This window comes from Rana temporaria, chromosome 13 (assembly GCF_905171775.1).
Source record: "Rana temporaria chromosome 13, aRanTem1.1, whole genome shotgun sequence".
NCBI classification, from domain to species: Eukaryota; Metazoa; Chordata; class Amphibia; order Anura; family Ranidae; genus Rana; species Rana temporaria.
Genome location: NC_053501.1, coordinates 4,203,381 through 4,226,241, shown reverse-complemented (window position 1 = coordinate 4,226,241; position 22,861 = coordinate 4,203,381). Strand labels below are relative to the sequence as shown.

At 49.3% G+C, this 22,861-nt stretch overlaps 1 protein-coding gene across 1 annotated transcript in view; it reads right to left on the bottom strand.

Moving 5' to 3' along the window:
• AMN (amnion associated transmembrane protein) overlaps positions 1–22,861 on the bottom strand; it is a 45,072-nt gene that overhangs the window by 11,381 nt on the left and 10,830 nt on the right. Inside the window, exons 4-6 of the mRNA XM_040332718.1 lie at positions 11,135–11,219; positions 6,145–6,380; positions 45–182 (exon numbers count right to left, since the gene is read on the bottom strand). Coding sequence (XP_040188652.1) covers positions 45–182; positions 6,145–6,380; positions 11,135–11,219 — 459 coding nt within the window. The remainder of the gene's footprint in view (positions 1–44; positions 183–6,144; positions 6,381–11,134; positions 11,220–22,861) is intronic.

The window sequence follows — 22,861 nt, the reverse complement described above, 5'->3', positions numbered from 1 at the left end:
TGGCATCAGCCCAATAACAGGAAGTTATAATCGGTTTTCCTCACCCCCTCATTGCCACACAAGCAGCCGGTTCGGTCCACGCATTTTGTGTTGGTGACCTGCGGCCGCGCCGGACCCGGGAACTGCAGCCTCCCCGTGTGCGACGCCAGGTATTCGCCAAACTCCGCCCCGCTGCTGAATTTCTACATTTCCATGAAGAGAAATTTGTATGGTTATTATTATACCAAATAGTGTGAAAGTAACCTGATGGGAAAAAAAAATAAAAACATTGATATTTATTACATTTTTGGGTTCAGGAGTCACTTGACACAAGGAATGCGACAGTTGTAGCCCGTGTCCTGGATACCTCCAGGGCCATCTTAATGCAAGGGCACTGCCCAGGGGCCCCAGGTACAAGGGGGTCCCACAATAATCTTGCATTACATCATACTTGCCAACTGTCCCAGATTCGCTGGGACAGTCACGCTTTTTACTAAACTGTCCCGGTATGGTCATGTCCCGGGAAGCGTCCCAGAACCTGTACTGTGCCCTTTGTGTTGACTAGTCTTTGATTTATGGAATGTTTTCCTTTTGTAAAATCGATTTTATTGAAAGTTCTAATGAATATATGTTTAATTCTATCAACTATTTATACTTTATTTCTTGAAAGTAGGTGTGCAAATTGGGGCAAGCTGGTAGGGGCCCCCAGTGCATTACTTTGCCCAGCGGCCCTGGATACGTCTGTGTGTGGTTGGCTCTTGAAGCTCTGACACCAGCCGTAGTCCACTCCTTGGGAATATCCCCCAAATTCTTGAATGGCCTTTGCTTCAGCGAAGCAGCCCGAATGCTTCCAGCTGATAAGTGGCCCTATATTTGGCCCTGCTCCTCCCCCCCCCCCACGGCAGGGCCAAATATAGAAGGAAAAAAAACACCTGCCCGGCGGCGGAACTCCATGTCCCGGGTGTCGGGTGATACGAAAAAAATAAACAAAAAATAGACCCCCCCCCCCCCAACTGACGTATAAATAAATATGCAGTTGTAAGGCTGCAATACTTTTGTTCAATACAGAGCTGTCCCTGCATATACTTTTTCATCATGAGATGTCCTCGGGTTTTCTAATGTGTAAAAACCTACAATGGGGGCCATGGGCGTCCGCTCCATAGGGCAAGGGGGGGCAATTGACCCCCCCCCCCTGGAAAATCGAGAAGGTGTTGAAGAGTCTCGCGGCTGTGGGCTGTCTGAGCAGTCCCGGGCCAGATGTCACACAGACACAGCGAGCAGAGTGAAGCCGCCTCCCCCTCCAGTGTTTATGTGTACACAGGGAACCTGCTGTGCCCATGCCGTACTGATGGCTGATCTGAGGTACTGAATGGGATGGGGGGGGGGGGGTCCGTCTGTGCTGAAGGGGTGGTTTGTGCTGAATGATGGTCCATCTGTGCTGAAGGGGGGGTCTGTGCTAAGGGGGGGGTCTGTGCTAAAGGGGAGTTCCATCTGTGCTGAATGGAGGGGTCTGTGCAGAATGGGGGGTCTGTGCTGAATGGAGGGGTCTGTGCAGAAGGGGGGGTCTGTGATGAAGGGGGGGGCTGTGCTGAAGGGGGGGCTGTGCTGAAGGGGGGGGGTCCATCTGTTGGTAGGGAGGCTGCTGCTCCAGGTGAGCACACCTAGGATAATCACTGTCCACTCAAGAACCAAAGGGTGCCGGCAATGCGCAGGATATGCAAAGGAAGGAATATATGGACAGCCGCACTCCAGAGTCTTAAAAAGACGTGCCCCTTTATTGGGTAAAAAGAAAAATGCACTACAGGAACCAGCATACAGTGGGAAAAACAGCTGACGCGTTTCGCATTGAACTTCAATGCTTAGTCATAGCTACAACAAGTATATTCCATATATTCCTTCCTTTGCATGTCCATCTGTGCTGAATGGAGGGGTCTGTGCTGAATGGAGGGGTCTGTGCTGAATGGAGGGGTCTGTGCTGAATGGAGGGGTCTGTGCTAAATGGAGGGGTCTGTGCTAAATGGAGGGGTCTGTGCTAAATGGAGGGGACTGTGCTGAATGGAGGGGTCTGTGCTGAATGGAGGGGTCTGTGCTAAAGGGAGGTCCATCTGTGCTGAAGGGGGGTCTGTACATTCTCTAGGCTATATTTATATGGGCATGGAGTGAAGCTGAATTATCTCAAGAGCTATTTCACACTGCCAGCTGGCCGCGTTATCTGGCCGCTTTCCCACCATTTTAGCTGCGCTATTTGGCCGCTAGCAGGGTGCTTTTAACCCCTGCTAGCGTTTGAAGAAAGGGTTAAATGCATATTGCATATATAGCGCCCCCCCCCTGAAAAAATTCAGCGGACGCCCATGATGGGGGCAGAGCTTGGAGTTGGACACTAATGCCCTGCAAATGGCACCGGAGGTAGGTGGTTGGCGTCACGGCCTGGGAACCCACGACGGCACGTGCGCGCCGACCTCCGGGGAAGGAGACAAAGAATGTGTTATTGTATCAGCAGGAGAAATCAGATACTTAATTAAATCCGACATGACGAGGGGAACGCCCAGAAACCCGAGAGGCGCGCTGGGACGCCGCTTATCGTGAGTCACCAGACAGCGAGCGGGCAAGTCGGCGCAGGTCGTCATGTGACATCAATGGCTATGAGATGGAAGGAGCCCAGCATGCCGCGACACAAAGCCGCGCAGATTATTCACACTTATTAGAAGGAAGAATCGCATTCTTAAAGGGCCAGTCCACCCAAAAACAACTTTTTGGTTACAGATCGTCATCCCCGCGCCCGCCCGCCCGCCCGCCCCCCTTGGATACACCAGCGGTGAAGTCTCCCCGACGCAATTCCCATCCATCTGGAAAGTTTTGGGTGTTCCCCTCCCCCCACCCACCTTTATGTGTCTCAGTTCCTCCCATTACATAGAAAAAAATAATACATGTAAAATCCAGCAGGAATGGCGACGGCTCCACCTAGTGGACACAACAGGCATGACAGTTGTTTAAATAAAAATGAGAAATGTCAGTTTTGGATGACGGGCCCTTTAACAAAAAAATGGCGGCGTCCAATCATAGAGCAAATCTATCCAGAAACACGAAGGGCGTGACGCACGGCGTGTGAAGCTTTAAAAACAGCCAATTGAAATCGAAGGGCTCGTAATCCGTGGCGGATCGTTCTCACAGGGTGGCTCAGTGATGAGTTACCTCTAAGATGCCCATTTTTAACCCTAAAAACACCGCAGTTGCGGAGCGCACCCCCCTTTTACTTGAATGGGTGGTGTTTGGTGGTGGCCTACCCACTCAGGACATCATGTTACTAAACCCACAACCAGTGGGCACAGCGAGGCTGGTTGCAGCATCACTGTGCCCAAACGCAGCCACTGTGCCCATCAATAGAAGCCACTGTGCCCATCAATAGAAGCCACTGTGCCCATCAATAGCATCCACTGTGCCATCAAACGCTGCCACTGTGCCCATCAATAGCAGCCACTGTGCCCATCAATAGCAGCCACTGTGCCCATCAATAGCAGCCACTGTGCCCATCAATAGCAGCCACTGTGCCCATCAATAGCAGCCACTGTGCCCATCAATAGCAGCCACTGTGCCCATCAAATGCAGCCATTGTGCCCATCAAATGCAGCCATTGTACCAAATGCAGCCACTGTGCCCATCAAACGCTGCCACGGTGCCCATCATATTCCGCCACTCTGCCCATCAATAGCAGCTACTGTGCCCATCAAACGCAGCCACTGTGCTAAACGCCGCCACTGTGCCCATCAATAGCAGCCACTGTGCCCATCAAATGCAGCCATTGTACAAAATGCAGCCATTGTACAAAATGCAGCCATTGTACAAAATGCAGCCACTGTGCCCATCAAATGCTGCCACTGTGCCCATCAAATGCTGCCACTGTGCCCATCATATTCCGCCACTCTGCCCATCAATAGCAGCTACTGTGCCAATCAAACACAGCCACTGTGCCCATCAAATGCAGCCATTGTACAAAATGCAGCCATTGTACAAAATGCAGCCACTGTGCCCATCAAACGCAGCCACTGTGCCCATCAAAAGCAGCCACTGTGCCCATAAACAGCTACTGTGCCCATCAACCCGGTCTCTATATGCAGTAAAGCGTTGCTCGTTACACTCACTGCGGAACCCAAGGGGGTTATTCCTCCGCATTGTGTAAAAAGGCTGTTTGATCCTGTCTTCTTTGATCCTCCCTTCTTCCACTGTCCCCAATCCATCTCCTGATAAGACAGAGCCTTGGGGGGCACTCTGCACATGCTCAGTTTGGTGTGCATTGCTAGAGAGTTTTTTTTCTTGGGAGTGGGAGGGTGCAATTTTTGGGACCCCTTACACAGCTTTAGGCAGGGCCCCCCTGGAGCAGAGGACTGGGGGGGAGGGGGGGTCTGTGCTGACGCAAGACCCTGGGGACCATCGGGCCCCTTACAGGTGTAATGCCTGTACCCCCCTGATGGCGGCCTTAGGAGGGTGCATGTGATCAGCACAGGGCCAATCAGCACTGTCCGGACAGAGGATCAGGGGTCCTGCAGCCTCATAGGACAGTCAGAGAAGAATGGAGGAGGGGGGATCTATTTCTGCAGGAGGGTTTATTGTCGCTGGGGAGGTCTCTTGTTGCTGATGGGGGATCTAATGTCTCTTGAAGGGATTTACTTTTGCAGGGGGAGATCTCTTGTTGCTAAGGTAGTATCTAATGTCTCTGGGGATCGACTTTTGCAGGGGGAGGTCTGTTGTTGCTGGGAAGATCTATTGTTGCTGGTGGGGGGCATCTATTGTTGCTGGGGGTCAGTTGTTGCTAGGAGGGATCTACTGTTAAGGGAGCAGTCTATTGTAGCTGGCTGCTGGGGGGTCTAATGATGTTGTCTGCAGGGAGATCTGTTGTTGCTGCTGGGGATCTATTATGCTGGGGGGGGGGTATTTTAATGTGGGTGATCCATTGTTGCTGGGCAATCTATTGTTGCTGGGGGTCAGTTGTTGCTAGGGGGGATCTACTGTTAAAGGAGCAGTCTATTGTAGCTGGCTGCTGGGGGGTCTAATGATGTTGTCTGCAGGGAGATCTGCTGTTGCTGCTGGTGGTCTATTATGCTGGGGGGGGTATTTTATTTCGAGTGATCTATTGTTGCTGGGGATCAGTTGTTGCTAGGAGGGATATACTGTTAAAGGAGCAGTCTATTGTAGCTGGCTGCTGGGGGTCTATTGATGGTGTCTGCAGGGGGATCTGCTGTTGCTGCTGGGGGTCTATTGATGTTGTCTGCGGGGAGATCTGCTGTTGCTGCTGGGGGTCTATTGATGTTGTCTGCAGGGAGATCTGTTGTTGCTGCTGGGGGTCTATTGATGGTGTCTGCCGGGAGATCTGTTGCTCTGTTCCAAGTCAATGACTAAAAATCTTTCACTCAATCCAAGCTGCTCAGTGTGGTGTCGGTGCGCCCTCTACTGGCGCTGAATGGAAGGTTCTTGGAAAAAGTAGACACAATAGACTGCGCATTTTACAAAGAGCAGTGGCTCCAGAGCTCAGTAAACGAGGGGAAGCTCTGCTGACTTCCATCATCCAATCACGTGCAAGCAAAATGCTATTTTTTTTTTAGTTAAGGTTAGGTTGGGGTTAGGATATGGAGTTGGTTTTAGGGTTATTAATTATTTATTTATTTTTGTTAGGGTGTTAATACTACTACTAATAATAATAATAAATAAAAACATGTAAAATAATTGCACACACAAATGACAATCATGAACAAATAATAAATGAATAAATGAATACTAGTTAATAAATAAATAACCCCTAACCCTTAAAAAAAAAAAAGAAAAATATTAATAATAATAAAAAAAAATAATACATCTGTTGCATCATTTGTTGCTAGGTATTTCATCTTTTTTAGCTTTTCCATTAGCTTTTATTTATTTATTTGTATTATTCATTTTTTTTATTTCATTATTTTTTTTTGTTCGAGTAAGGGGTTAGAGTTAAGGTTAGGTTGGGGTTAGGATTGGGAGTTGGTTTTAGGGTTATTTATTATTTATTTATTTTTGTTAGGGTGTTAATACTACTACTACTAATAAAAATAATAATAATAGTAATATTAATAAATACATGTAAAATAATTACACATTTCAGTATTGTCTCCAAAACAAATGAATGGAATGGTATGAACATACCCGCCCCAGGACAGACGCGCTCTTCAGCTGGATTTCGGACGCCGTCTGCTGGACTTGGACCCGGAAGGACGTATCGGAAGAAAAAATCACATCGTCGTGCTGGCACGGGACGCGCTCAGAGTCCACATGAAAGAGCGTATTTCCATTTTCCAGAGCATCGACTGAGACGGCGGACTGCCAGAGGGTTGGATCGAACCATTGATAGTGATCGACATCACCGAAGTTTACAAGGGAGCCTAGACAGGAAGAGAAACACAGAGTGAGACCAGACATTACCACCGGTGTCCACCAGGGGGGAGAGAGTGTCCACCAGGGGGGAGAGAGTGTCCACCAGGGGGGAGAGAGTGTCCACCAGGGGGGAGAGAGTGTCCACCAGGGGGGAGAGAGTGTCCACCAGGGGGGAGAGAGTGTCCACCAAGGGGAGAGAGTGTCCACCAAGGGGAGAGCGTGTCCACCAAGGGGAGAGAGTGTCCACCAGGGGGGAGAGAGTGTCCACCAGGGGGGAGAGAGTGTCCACCAGGGGGGAGAGAGTGTCCACCAGGGGGGAGAGAGTGTCCACCAAGGGGAGAGAGTGTCCACCAGGGGGAGAGAGTGTCCACCAGGGGGAGAGAGTGTCCCCTGCTTCCCAAAGAGTGTCCAACAGGGGGAGAGAGTGTCCCCTGCTTCCCAAAGAGTGTCCACCAGGGGGAGAGAGTGTCCACCAGGGGGAGAGAGTGTCCACCAGGGGGAGAGAGTGTCCACCAGGGGGAGAGAGTGTCCACCAGGGGGAGAGAGTGTCCACCAGGGGGAGAGAGTGTCCACCAGGGGGAGAGAGTGTACACGAGGGGGAGAGAGTGTCCCCTGCTTCCCAAAGAGTGTCCACCAGGGGGAGAGAGTGTCCACCAGGGGGAGAGAGTGTCCACCAGGGGGAGAGAGTGTCCACCAGGGGGAGAGAGTGTACACGAGGGGGAGAGAGTGTACACGAGGGGGAGAGAGTGTCCACCAGGGGAGAGAGTGTCCACCAGGGGGAGAGAGTGTCCACCAGGGGGAGAGATTGTCCACCAGGGGGAGAGAGTGTCCACCAGGGGGAGAGAGTGTCCCCTGCTTCCCAAAAGGGAAAAAGAGCAATGGCACCACATTTTAGGCAAAAAAAATGATTTTTTGATACAATAAAATCATTTTCTCTAAGTTCATTGATGGACACAGTGTCTTCTAATCTCGACCATAGAATTATAGCGCCACCTACAGGAGTAGAACACTAGGCAACAAAAAAAACAAAAAAAAAACTTGCAAGGCGGAAAATTCAAAAGGGACGTTCCTGTACGCCCATGTGCCTGTCTGTGCCATTCTGCTGACATATATATATCGGTGTGCAGCGGTCGGCAAGTGGTTAAGCCGCTCTGATTGCTTTTAAAAGAGAGCCAATCACCACGGGGTATAAAAAATAATCCTGGGGCGAGGACTGAAGCTGCACCCATCATCCCAGGACAACCACCGGGAAAAAAACGGGAAGAGGTTGAAGAGTTGCCTCTGCCCTTCTGCCTGGGGGTGGCACCGCCCCCCTGAATAAAACTGCCAGGGGAGGGCTGGTGGGCAGGGTGGCAATTGCCTCCTGGGCCGCCCTAACTTATGTTAAAATGCCCGCTACCATTTTATTTTTTATTCTGGTCTTGGAAGTCGGGCCGACCACTAGCTGTTGCATTACAGGAGTTGTCCTGATAAACAGCAGCGCAGAGGAAACTACAACTCCCTGGGACTGGATTCTTGGAAGCGGGCAGAGGCAGGGCAATGCCAGGGAGTCGTGATGCAGGGCTGGGCGCTGGCTGCAACTTGACCCCAGGAGCACTGGAGTTGGCTGCACTGGTGAGGCTGCATTGAAAAACCAGATGGGCCATGGATGGTGAGCTGATTCAGCGGTTCAATGACTGGACTTGCCCCCCAGGCCTAAAGGCTGCCAGCCCTCCCCTGAATAGTACCGCCCAAGGCAAATGCTTTGTTTGCCTTGCGGTAGATACACCCCTGCATAGGGAGGTTCCAAAGCAATGCCAAGTGAGAAGTGGGAGAAAAACAAAGGCCAAAACATGGAAAGAGGAAGCCAGACCAACAGGAGCTCAACAGGAACACAAGAGCCTAACCAGAATATAACCCTGCAGAGGAGACAGGAACCAGAGGCGGCTCTTTAGGCGGTCGCCTAAGGCCTCGCACTCACAGGGGCCTCGCGGCCTCCTAACTTACCCAATGCATTACCCCAGTTTTGAGGGACAGGGGACCTTAACGTTGCTGTCCTCAGGCAGCGTCAAGAGCCCTGACTCAGGATCGGAGCCGCCAACGTCCCTACCAACCAGTGAATATCGGTGACCCCACCCCTTGTGAGGTCAATGACCCAGCATGCCCTCAGTCAATGACGTCGCAAGGGGGCAGGTTCACCAGGTGACATCACCGGATGGCCCCCGCCCCTTAGTTATTAAAGAGCAGGATCTGGAGGCCACCTTGTTAAAGGAGGCTTTTAGATTCCGATAAGCCCCCCCTGGCCACAGACCCCCCACAACCACCGGCCAGGGTTGTGGGGAAGAGGCTCTTGTCCTTGAATTATTTTTCCCATCGTGGATGTGAGTGGGGCCCCATGTCAAGTTTTGCCTAAGGCCTCACAAAGCCTAGAGCCGCCTCTGACAGAAACCTCAAACATCGGTAAAACATTGCGGCCAAAACACGCGTCCGATGACCGAAGGACGTCCGCCTTGTAGAATTTAGTGAAGGTGCGCACAGACAATCAGGTAGCCGCCATACAGATCTGCGCCGTTATGGCAAAGGGAGGAACCCAACCCTTCATGGTATATAGGCTTGAATCAGTATGTCTAATCCATCTAGAAATGGTGGCAGAAGAAGCCGCCAACCCCTTCCCCAGCCCGGGCACTGGGCAGAAAGTACAAGAGTGCCGATGCCGAGAGGGCATTTATATCAGCCAAGACTGCCATAGGTAGTGCTGAGATAAATGTTTCCGCCCAGTATTCTACTCCTGTAGGTGGCGCAATTATTCTAGGGTCGAGATTAGAAGATGCCGTGTCCCTCAATGAATGATAGAGAAGACGACACGGCACCCAACATTTCCATCACTTCATAAAGAAAGCGAAACTCAAAAGTGAGGTTCACATTCCTTCCAGGGTTCCACCTTGGAAATAGATGAAAGCTTATAGTGCCTTTATCAGATGGCACCACCGAAATCACAAGGGACCAATGAGATGTCAACAGCATTCCGGAATTGGCACAAATCCTTCCACAGACACCAATGATGGGACATTCTTCTCACTGATCACCAATGTAAGGGACATTCTTCCCACTGATCACCAATGTAAGGGACATTCTTCCCACTGATCACCAATGTAAGGGACATTCTTCCCACTGATCACCAATGTAAGGAACATTCTTCTCACTGATCACCAATGTAAGGGACATTCTTCTCACTGATCACCAATGTAAGGGACATTCTTCTCACTGACCACCAATGTAAGGGACATTCTTCCCACTGACACCAATGTAAGGGACATTCTTCCCACTGATCACCAATGTAAGGAACATTCTTCCCACTGATCACCAATGTAAGGGACATTCTTCCCACTGATCACCAATGTAAGGAACATTCTTCTCACTGATCACCAATGTAAGGGACATTCTTCTCACTGATCACCAATGTAAGGGACATTCTTCTCACTGACCACCAATGTAAGGGACATTCTTCCCACTGACACCAATGTAAGGGACATTCTTCCCACTGATCACCAATGTAAGGAACATTCTTCCCACTGATCACCAATGTAAGGGACATTCTTCCCACTGATCACCAATGTAAGGAACATTCTTCTCACTGATCACCAATGTAAGGGACATTCTTCTCACTGATCACCAATGTAAGGGACATTCTTCCCACTGATCACCAATGTAAGGGACATTCTTCCCACTGATCACCAATGTAAGGGACATTCTTCTCACTGATCACCAATGTAAGGGACATTCTTCTCACTGATCACCAATGTCAGGAACATTCTTCTCACTGATCACCAATGTAAGGAACATTCTCCTCACTGATCACCAATGTAAGGGACATTCTTCTCACTGATCACCAATGTAAGGGACATTCTTCTCACTGATCACCAATGTAAGGAACATTCTTCTCACTGATCACCAATGTAAGGGACATTCTTCCCACTGATCACCAATGTAAGGGACATTCTTCCCACTGATCACCAATGTAAGGAACATTCTTCTCACTGATCACCAATGTAAGGGACATTCTTCTTACTGATCACCAATGTAAGGGACATTCTTCTCACTGATCACCAATGTAAGGGACATTCTTCCCACTGATCACCAATGTAAGGGACATTCTTCCCACTGATCACCAATGTAAGGGACATTCTTCTCACTGATCACCAATGTAAGGGGCATTCTTCTCACTGATCACCAATGTAAGGGACATTCTTCTCACTGATCACCAATGTAAGGGACATTCTTCTCACTGATCACCAATGTAAGGAACATTCTTCCCACTGATCACCAATGTAAGGAACATTCTTCTCACTGATCACCAATGTAAGGGACATTCTCCTCACTGATCACCAATGTAAGGGACATTCTTCTCACTGATCACCAATGTAAGGGACATTCTTCTCACTGATCACCAATGTAAGGGACATTCTTCCCACTGATCACCAATGTAAGGGACATTCTTCTCACTGATCACCAATGTAAGGGACATTCTTCCCACTGATCACCAATGTAAGGGACATTCTTCTCACTGATCACCAATGTAAGGGACATTCTTCCCACTGATCACCAATGTAAGGGACATTCTTCCCACTGACCATCACCATCACATGTATTATGAGTTGTAGTCATTTTAGTCGAGTTCCCTCAGCCCAGAAAGTTATTTTAAGGGTTCCTTGGCGTGGAAAAGGTTGAGAAAGGCTGGTCTCAGGTCTCGATGCTCACAGTACACATCATGTATGATCCTCACCTTCCCCACATGTTGGATCTTCAGCAGGAGCCGCCATAAACCCGGCACCGGGAGACAGGAGGAACTCTCCATCCAGAGGCAAATACTGCAGAGAGAAAACATGGCGACAAGGTCAGAATGATGGAGATGACATCACACATCCCATCACTACACACCACATCACACATCGACACCGCTGGAAATAGAATCCAAACACAAGGAGTCCGAGGGTTCAGCTAGGCCCATTCACACCTAGCAGAGCGTTTCCAGTCCGCCTGCCAGTTTTTTTGGCAGACCTGAACGGGCGCTCCGTGCTCCTCTATGGAGCCGCGGATGCCCGCTGACATCCAACCCGCTCTGATCCGCCAAAGTGTGATGGAGGAAAAACCTACTTTTCCTTCCGTCTGGCGGATCGGATCGGGTGAACACGGATCAGACGGTCCGTGTTCATCCGATCCCCCCATAGGGGAGAGCAGAGAAAAGACAGGGCGGTCCCTGCACAGTGTGCAGGGACTGCCTTGTCATCCGCCGGCTCAGCGGGGATCAACGGAGCGATCCCCGCTGAGCAAGCGGAGGTTCACGGGGCGGATCATTACCGATTGTCTACTGTGCCTTGAAAAAGTATTCATACCCCTTGAAATTTCCTGATTGTTGTCACGTTACAACCAAAAACGTAAACGTAGATTTTATGTGATGGACCAACACAAAGTGTCACATAATTGTGAAGTGGAAGGAAAATGATACATGCCTTTGTGCATTGGGCTGACACGTAAAGTGGATGGTAGTGCGACGCACTAACGTATTTGCGATACATAGTGGTAATGTGCGTGTATGGCCCTGGTATGATCCATTTCCAGATCTCCTAGCGGGCATGCTTATCCATCAGCTTCATTATTCTCAGACGTAGGGACCAAGAACAGGTCAGCTGCTCGGATTTTCCAGGTAAGTAAAGGGAACGTCAGGCAGCCAGGCAGCGCGCATGTTCAGGAGGTCTCTCTGAGTTTCCTGGAAGGGATTCTACTTCCCTTTCCTAGAAGAGGCGCAAACCTTCCCGTTCCTCTAAACCGACGCCCTCCGCTGACTTCATACAACAGTCATGTTTGTTTTTGGAAATTCCTTTTTTATATTTTAAGAAGTTTCACTTCTGTCCTCCCCACGGCTTCCATTCAGCGCCAACCGTACCGCCAACTACACCCATTCCTCACCAGGAATCCCCTGTGTGTCCCGCCCCTTTTATATTTACATTTCACTTCCATTCACAGATAACAATGTTACAGTTTAAAGCAATAAAACAACCAATCACCCACTGGTGAACTTGGAAAGTTAACTCCGGCAGCTCGTGTTCCTCTAATCAGCACTGATGTGTCTCCCGCTGTTAGTGATAGCGGTGGAGGCAATCTGGTGGCTGGTCCTGGGTGTCACCCCTCTGGCGGGTGTCACCTGGGTGTGGTCCGTACCCTTATAGCAAAGCCACTGGGCAAAAGACAGGGCAACCGGCACAGGCAAAAGACAGGGCAACCGGCACAGGCAAAAGACAGGGCAACCGGCACAGGCAAAAGACAGGGCAACCGGCACAGGCAAAAGACAGGGCAACCGGCACAGGCAAAAGACAGGGCAACCGGCACAGGTAAAAGACAGGGCAACCGGCACAGGCAAAAGACAGGGCAACCGGCACAGGCAAAAGACAGGGCAACCGGCACAGGCAAAAGACAGGGCAACCGGCACAGGCAAAAGACAGGGCAACCGGCACAGGTAGAAGACAGGGCAACCGGCACAGGTAGGAGACTGGGCAACCGGCACAGGCAAAAGACAGGGCAACCGGCACAGGCAAAAGACAGGGCAACCGGCACAGGCAAAAGACAGGGCAACCGGCACAGGCAAAAGACAGGGCAACCGGCACAGGCAAAAGACAGGGCAACCGGCAAAGGCAAAAGACAGGGCAACCGGCACAGGTAAAAGACAGGGCAACCGGCACAGGTAAAAGACAGGGCAACCGGCACAGGTAAAAGACAGGGCAACCGGCACAGGTAGGAGACAGGGCAACCGGCCAGGTAGGACACAAGGCAACCGGCCAGGTAGGACACAAGGCAACCGGCCAGGTAGGAGACAAGGCAACCGGCCAGGTAGGAGACAAGGCAACCGGCCAGGTAGGAGACAAGGCAACCGGCCAGGTAGGAGACAAGGCAACCGGCCAGGTAAGAGACAAGGCAACCGGCCAGGTAGGAGACAAGGCAACCGGCCAGGTAGGAGACAAGGCAACCGGCCAGGTAGGAGACAAGGTATACTGCGCTTAGCCTTTCCACTCCCTGTAGCTGAACCCTCACAAAAGAGGTGGAGATGCAAAAATGCATGTGAGACAGCGCACGCGTATTTGTGTGTTTAGGCACATCACGTATAGGGGCAGCCCATTTATCTGCTACAGGGATGACAATCGCACAAATGAAGTGCAAGCACCTATTTTTTTATTTATTGCATCACAATGGTATAACGTTGCACCCTAGTGCGATTTCGCACAGACACGTTTGGGGTGACATTAGGAATGAATGACACCACAGCGCACATAGCAGGAAGTTGTAGGTTTTTCACTCAACAAGTGCGATATCCTGCAACGCATAGATGCAAATTTTGTAAGCTCAATCATAACCGTTTCTCTTTAAAGCAATCCAGAATATATTGGGGGAGGTTTACTAAAACTGGTGCACTTCCGAATCTGGTGCAGCCGGGCATGGTCGCCAATCGGCATCGAACTTCAGCTTGCTCAATTAGGCTTTGACTATAAAACCTAGAAGCCGATTGGTTTCTTTGCTGAGCTGCACCAGATTTTTGCACCATGTCGTTTTAGTAAATAACCCCCATTGTATTGTTGTATACAAATTAAAATGTTCACATACGCTTCAATTAGCATTGAACGCATTTACTCTGTTCACCACTAGATGGCTCTCTTGAAGCGCAGGCAGATTTTTTTTTTATTAACAAGGAAGCTTATCGCTAACCTTCCATGACCTGAGCGGAAACTACCCAGACTTTTCAATATAGAAAATTCCTTGACTGTAACCAAATCAGATCTCGCCAGGTCTCCGCGAAAATCATCTGTCTGTGTCAAAAATTACCCTCCCCCCCCCCATCTCATTTCCAGGTTCCTTTAAAATGTCCAATAATGCAACCGAGAAACTTTGTAAAAGGAAATTATTTTTGCTGTACAGGGTTGTGAAAGATCGAAAAAAAAAAAAACACTGAAAGTCCCCCAACCTGTGCCCATCATTGCCGCCTCACCATCACTGCTGCCTTACTGTGCCCTCATTACAGCCCCCCTCGCCATCATTGCAGCCCCCCTCGCCATCATTGCAGCCCCCCTCGCCATCATTGCAGCCCTCCCGCCATCATTACAGCCCCCCTCGCCATCATTGTAGCCCCCCTCGCCATCATTGCAGCCCCCCTCGCCATCATTGCAGCCCCCCTCGCCATCATTGCAGCCCCCCTCGCCATCATTGCAGCCCCCCTCGCCATCATTGCAGCCCCCCTCGCCATCATTGCAGCCCCCCTCGCCATCATTGTAGTCCCCCTCGCCATCATTGCAGCCCCCCTCGCCATCATTACAGCCCCTCTCGCCATCATTACAGCCCCCCTCGCCATCATTACAGCCCCCCTCGCCATCATTGCAGCCCCCCTCGCCATCATTGCAGCCCCCCTCGCCATCATTGCAGCCCCCCTCGCCATCATTACAGCCCCCCTCTCCATCATTACAGCCCTCTATACCAGTGGTCTCCAAACTGTGGCCCGAGGGCCGGATGCGGCCCTTTGCTTGCATTTATCCGGCCCTTGGGGCACTATCCCTCCCACTGATACGAGACACTATTCTTCCATCTGACACCGACAATGGAGCACCATTTCTCCCACTGACACAACTAATAGAGCACTATTCCTCCCTATGATACCAGCAATGGGGCACTATTCCTTCCCCTAATACCAGATGTTTACTAACAATGATGCCAGGAAAATTTCCACTCCTGCTGGCCAAAGTCCGGCCCTCCAAGAGTCTGAAGGACAATAAACCGGCCCTTTGTTTAGAATGTTTGGAGACCCCTGCTCTATACCATCATTGCAGCCCCCCTCTCCATCATTACAGCCCTCTATACCATCATTGCAGCCCCCCTCCTCATCATTACAGCCTCCCTCACCATCATTGCAGCCTTACTGTGCCAAACAATGTAGCCTCACCAGTCAGTGTGTGCATTACGCACATCGGGCATCTCCTGCTCCTGCTGTGTCACGGAGCTCACTGTGAAAAGTTTGGGCGCGCTGTGATAGCTGTGATAAAAGTCCCGCCCTCCTCCTAGACCAGCTCATGTGATAGACAGAACACTGCCTCTATCACAAGAGCTGGTCTAGGAGGAGGGCGGGACTTTTATCACAGCGCGCCCCAAACTTTTCATAGAGAGCTCCGTGACACGGCAGTCTCCCGCTGTGTGTTACAATAAGGGCCGGCCCCACACCCACTGCCGCCCCGAGACCTGGCCTCGGTGGCCTTGTCGGGAATCTGACCCTGGTTAAAATTCCAGCGCAGATCAGCTCACCGAGTGCCTGTTCAATGATTCTTATTATTACAGATACAGTAAAACCTTGGTTTGAGAGTAACTTGGTTTGAGAGCGTTTTGCAAGACAAGCAAAATGTTTTAATACAATTTGCCTTGATATACAAGCGATGTCTTGATATAAGAGTAGCGTCATGTCATAACCGAGTATAAAAAAGAAGAGAAGCGCCTCTAAGTGTAGCGCCTCCAAGTGGTTACATTTAATGAAGGTGCAACTTTAAAAAAAAAAAAAAAACGCGCTGTCACATACCAGGATGCCACGGTCATAGTGGACCCCAAGTCATGAATGAGAGCTTCTCTACGCCGCCATGGCTGAACAAAGTGGTGGGAATGGAAGGCGAGTTTGCTGGCTTTTGCGATTCCCTCCCTTTGAGGACATTTTTTTTTTTACCCCGAAGTCGCATGCGCAGGTCTATCTATTCATTTTTTTATATCCCAATTATTTCCCCGGCTCCTGCTGAATAAATCATTCCGCAGCCAGGCGAAGGACGCCACAGAGGGCGGCGAGTGAAGTTTGCGCCCCTTCTGTACAGGAGCCGTTTAAAAAAATAAATAAAAAAAAAAGGGCGATACCGATCTAATAGAAGATGGAATTTCAAGGTGACGGTTGCCACGGAAACGCATCGCTTGCGACAGCAGACAGCCGCGATTTTGCAGCCGGTGCCAGTTAATGAGACGCTTTTTCGCTCTCCACATCTCAGCGAGCGCGGCTCTTCCTGAGCGGAGACGTCGGGGCGCAGCAATCATCGGCGGCGGGATGAGGGATCTGTCTTTTTCCGACAATCATTCGCTGATCAAATAGTTGTTCCGGATCTGCAAGTCCCATTTCATATGAACGCTCGTCACGTATGTTCCTTACATTGGTGATCAGTGAGAAGAATGCCCCTTACATTGGTGATCAGTGAGAAGAATGTCCCTTACATTGGTGATCAGTGGGAAGAATGTTCCTTACATTGGTGATCAGTGAGAAGAATGTTCCTTACATTGGTGATCAGTGAGAAGAATGTTCCTTACATTGGTGATCAGTGAGAAGAATGTTCCTTACATTGGTGATCAGTGAGAAGAATGCTCCTTACATTGGTGATCAGTGAGAAGAATGTCCCTTACATTGGTGATCAGTGAGAAGAATGTCCCTTACATTGGTGATCAGTGGGAAGAATGTTCCTTACATTGGTGATCAGTGAGAAGAATGTTCCTTACATTGGTGATCAGTGAGAAGAATGTTCCTTACATTGGTGATCAGTGAGAAGAATGTTCCTTACATTGGTGATCAGTGAGAAGAATGCTCCTTACATTGGTGATCAGTGAGAAGAATGTCCCTTACATTGGTGATCAGTGAGAAGAATGCTCCTTACATTGGTGGTCAGTGGGAAGAATGTCCCTTACATTGGTGATCAGTGGGAAGAATGTCCCTTACATTGGTGATCAGTGGGAAGAATGTCCCTTACATTGGTGATCAGTGGGAAGAATGCCCCTTACATTGGTGATCAGTGAGAAGAATGTCCCTTACATTGGTGATCAGTGGGAAGAATGTCCCTTACATTGGTGATCAGTGGGAAGAATGTCCCTTACATTGGTGATCAGTGAGAAGAATGTTCCTTACATTGGTGATCAGTGAGAAGAATGTCCCTTACATTGGTGATCAGTGGGAAGAATGTCCCTTACATTGGTGATCAGTGGGAAGAATGTTCCTTACATTGGTGATCAGTGAGAAGAATGTCCCTTACATTGGTGATCAGTGAGAAGAATGTCCCTTACATTGGTGATCAGTGGGAAGAATGTTCCTTACATTGGTGATCAGTGAGAAGAATGTTCCTTACATTGGTGATCAGTGAGAAGAATGTTCCTTACATTGGTGATCAGTGAGAAGAATGTTCCTTACATTGGTGGTCAGTGGGAAGAATGTCCCTTACATTGGTGATCAGTGGGAAGAATGTCCCTTACATTGGTGATCAGTGAGAAGAATGTCCCTTACATTGGTGATCAGTGGGAAGAATGCCCCTTACATTGGTGATCAGTGAGAAGAATGTCCCTTACATTGGTGATCAGTGGGAAGAATGTCCCTTACATTGGTGATCAGTGGGAAGAATGTCCCTTACATTGGTGATCAGTGAGAAGAATGTTCCTTACATTGGTGATCAGTGAGAAGAATGTCCCTTACATTGGTGATCAGTGGGAAGAATGTCCCTTACATTGGTGATCAGTGGGAAGAATGTTCCTTACATTGGTGATCAGTGAGAAGAATGTCCCTTACATTGGTGATCAGTGAGAAGAATGTTCCTTACATTGGTGATCAGTGAGAAGAATGTCCCTTACATTGGTGATCAGTGGGAAGAATGTCCCTTACATTGGTGATCAGTGGAAGAATGTCCCTTACATTGGTGATCAGTGGGAAGAATGTCCCTTACATTGGTGATCAGTGGGAAGAATGTCCCTTACATTGGTGATCAGTGAGAAGAATGTTCCTTACATTGGTGATCAGTGAGAAGAATGTTCCTTACATTGGTGATCAGTGAGAAGAATGTCCCTTACATTGGTGATCAGTGGGAAGAATGTCCCTTACATTGGTGATCAGTGAGAAGAATGTCCCTTACATTGGTGATCAGTGAGAAGAATGTCCCTTACATTGGTGATCAGTGAGAAGAATGTCCCTTACATTGGTGATCACTGGGAAGAATGTTCCTTACATTGGTGATCAGTGAGAAGAATGTTCCTTACATTGGTGATCAGTGAGAAGAATGTCCCTTACATTGGTGATCAGTGGGAAGAATGTCCCTTACATTGGTGATCAGTGGGAAGAATGTCCCTTACATTGGTGATCAGTGAGAAGAATGTCCCTTACATTGGTGATCAGTGGGAAGAATGTCCCTTACATTGGTGATCAGTGAGAAGAATGTCCCTTACATTGGTGATCAGTGGGAAGAATGTCCCTTACATTGGTGATCAGTGAGAAGAATGTCCCTTACATTGGTGATCAGTGAGAAGAATGTTCCTTACATTGGTGATCAGTGGGAAGAATGTTCCTTACATTGGTGATCAGTGGGAAGAATGTTCCTTACATTGGTGATCAGTGGGAAGAATGTTCCTTACATTGGTGATCAGTGAGAAGAATGTCCCTTACATTGGTGATCAGTGGGAAGAATGCTCCTTACATTGGTGATCAGTGAGAAGAATGTCCCTTACATTGGTGATCAGTGAGAAGAATGTCCCTTACATTGGTGATCAGTGGGAAGAATGTCCCTTACATTGGTGATCAGTGAGAAGAATGTTCCTTACATTGGTGGTCAGTGAGAAGAATGTCCCTTACATTGGTGATCAGTGAGAAGAATGTCCCTTACATTGGGGATCAGTGAGAAGAATGTCCCTTACATTGGTGATCAGTGAGAAGAATGTCCCTTACATTGGGGATCAGTGAGAAGAATGTCCCTTACATTGGTGATCAGTGGGAAGAATGTCCCTTACATTGGTGATCAGTGAGAAGAATGTCCCTTACATTGGTGATCAGTGAGAAGAATGTCCCTTACATTGGTGATCAGTGAGGAGAATGTCCCTTACATTGGTGATCAGTGAGAAGAATGTCCCTTACATTGGTGATCAGTGAGAAGAATGCCCCTTACATTGGTGATCAGTGGGAAGAATGTCCCTTGCATTGGTGATCAGTGGGAAGAATGTTCCTTACATTGGTGATCAGTGAGAAGAATGTCCCTTACATTGGTGATCAGTGAGAAGAATGTCCCTTACATTGGTGATCAGTGAGAAGAATGTCCCTTACATTGGTGATCAGTGAGAAGAATGTCCCTTACATTGGTGATCAGTGAGGAGAATGTCCCTTACATTGGTGATCAGTGGGAAGAATGTCCCTTACATTAGTGATCAGTGAGAAGAATGTCCCTTACATTGGTGATCAGTGAGAAGAATGTCCCTTACATTGGTGATCAGTGAGAAGAATGTCCCTTACATTGGTGATCAGTGAGAAGAATGTCCCTTACATTGGTGATCAGTGAGAAGAATGTCCCTTACATTGGTGATCAGTGAGAAGAATGTCCCTTACATTGGTGATCAGTGAGAAGAATGTCCCTTACATTGGTGATCAGTGAGAAGAATGTTCCTTACATTGGTGATCAGTGGGAAGAATGTTCCTTACATTGGTGATGAGTGAGAAGAATGTTCCTTACATTGGTGGTCAGTGAGAAGAATGTCCCTTACATTGGTGATCAGTGAGAAGAATGTCCCTTACATTGGTGATCAGTGAGAAGAATGTCCCTTACATTGGTGATCAGTAAGAAGAATGTCCCTTACATTGGTGATCAGTGAGAAGAATGTCCCTTACATTGGTGATCAGTGAGAAGAATGTCCCTTACATTGGTGATCAGTGAGAAGAATGTCCCTTACATTGGTGATCAGTGGGAAGAATGTTCCTTACATTGGTGATCAGTGAGAAGAATGTCCCTTACATTGGTGATCAGTGAGAAGAATGTCCCTTACATTGGTGATCAGTGGGAAGAATGTTCCTTACATTGGTGATCAGTGGGAAGAATGTTCCTTACATTGGTGATCAGTGGGAAGAATGTCCCTTACATTGGTGATCAGTGAGAAGAATGTTCCTTACATTGGTGATCAGTGAGAAGAATGTCCCTTACATTGGTGATCAGTGAGAAGAATGTTCCTTACATTGGTGATCAGTGAGAAGAATGTTCCTTACATTGGTGATCAGTGAGAAGAATGTCCCTTACATTGGTGATCAGTGAGAAGAATGTCCCTTACATTGGTGATCAGTGAGAAGAATGTCCCTTACATTGGTGATCAGTGAGAAGAATGTTCCTTACATTGGTGATCAGTGAGAAGAATGTCCCTTACATTGGTGATCAGTGAGAAGAATGTCCCTTACATTGGTGATCAGTGGGAAGAATGTCCCTTACATTGGTGATCAGTGAGAAGAATGTCCCTTACATTGGTGATCAGTGGGAAGAATGCTCCGGAACACACTGTTGTTGTCTGTCGGTTGTATTTCTAATGATATGATTGGCGGACGGCCCGGAGTGTTGCACAATTCTCTTGCCTCAGGAGACGCCCCTTTTTTCACCATATTGGGAATTTGGGAGACGTGACGCGCGGCCCGTCATCGCTGGTGACACACAGGCTGGGACAGGTACCGCTCACCTCGTGCGGTCTCGTGTTTCAGTTTTCTGGGTCAGGGAATTCCTGCCATGTTCCTGTCACTATCTTTCCCGGTGGCACGGAAGGCAGATTCTGTTCTCATCATCGTGAGAAAAGGGAATACAAATGCAGGCGACTCACAGGCCACACACCATGCAATGCCAGCAGGGTGATAAATATTTATCTGACTGCAGATCTGATCCGCCTCCTCATTGGCTGTGAAAGGGGCTTGCCGTGCTTTTGGGGGTCCCCCTCTCTTCCATCGGACACAGATCAGCCCCTGTGACTTGCTACAAAGTTGCGATGTGACAGTCTGATCACTGAGGGGGAGGAGCCTAAGGAAATGCGTATTCCTGCCTACTGCAGACTGACAGTGCCGATCCTGACCTCCCTGGGGCCCTCTACCTGACGCGTGATGCCGTGAGCTATGTAAACCATTAGCCTTGTGCCCAGTGCACACCATGCAGCCTGTGCCCAGTGCCCACCAAACGCAGCCCTGTGCCCAGTGCACACCATGCAGCCTTGTGCCCACCAAACGCAGCTTTGTGCCCAGGGCCCACCAAACGCATCCTTGTGCCCAGTGCACACCGAATGCAGCCTTGTGCCCACAAAATGCAGCCATGTGCCCCAGTGCACACCAAATGCATCCTTGTGCCCAAACACAGCCTTGTGCCCAGTTCACACAAAATGCAGCCTTGTGCCCACCAAACGCAGCCCTGTGCCCAGTTCACACCATGCAGCCTTGTGCCCACCAAACACAGCTTTGTGCCCAGTGCACACACCATGCAGCCTTGTGCCCAGTGCCCACCAAATGCATCCTGGTCCCCAAAGCAGCCTTGTGCCCAGTGCACATCATGCAGCTTGTGCCCAGTGCCCACCAAATGCAGCCTTGTGCCCACAAAAACGCAGCCCTGTGCACACCATGCAGCCTTGTGCCCACCAAACGCAGCTTTGTGCCCAGTGCACACACCATGCAGCCTTGTGCCCACCAAATGCAGCCTTGTGCCCACCATGCAGCCTTGTGCCCAGTGCATATCATGCAGCCTTGTGCCCACCAAATGCAGCCTTGTGCCCAGTGCCCACCAAATGTGCCCCCCCCCCCGAAAAAATTTCAGCGGATGCCCATGGAGGGGCGTACTTACTTTTGTAAGATACGGTATGAGTTATATATTGGAAAATGAAAAGATTTTATTTCTTCTTTACATGGTCACATTTGGTCCGGCTGCTCCTTTAAATTGGAAGTTATTTATGGCGGCGTTGCGGCGATGGAACGCGCCGCCCTCACAGATGTTTTCCTCTTTTTTTTTTTTGGAAAGGGGGTTTTCCAGCTTTTTAGAAGTTCATCTCCTTGTTTTGACTCCTCTGGTATGAAACGCGATACGGCGGTGAGCGCGGCGCCCGTTTCATAAGCCGCACACGCTTAGAATCCTAGGGAAATCCCTGCCCACCGAATGACGGGGAACAAGTGCATTCTTTGTGGTCTCCCAGCCGTCTGCGCCGGCGAAAAAACCTCATCCAACTTTATTTAGCGAAACGCGCTCTAAACTTAGAGACTTTGGCCTTGCGGGGGGGGGGGGGGGCCTTGCGGGGGGAGGGGGGACATCGGCCTTGCGGGGGGGGGGGCGTTGGCACGGGACGCGCTCATGAATCATTCTTGCCTATTTAGAAAGACATTTGGAAGCTGCGAGGAATTAGAAACCTGCGCGCTTCTCTGGTCTGCCGACATGCGGGGGCGGGGCTTACTGCACCCGACTGGGGCCCCCGGGGAGAGCGCTCTCTCTAGGGCCCCCCAAAGGTGAGCTGAGGCTGTCCGTTTAATGCAAGGTTGGCGTTAACCACTTGCCTACTGGGCACTTTCACCCCCTTTCTGCCCAGGCCACATTTCCGCTTTCAGTGATGTCGCACTTTGGCAGTTGTGCGGTCGTGCGACGCTGTACCCACGTGACGTTTTTATCATTTGTTTGGAGACGGAGATTTATTTTGGTGGCATTTAGTTATT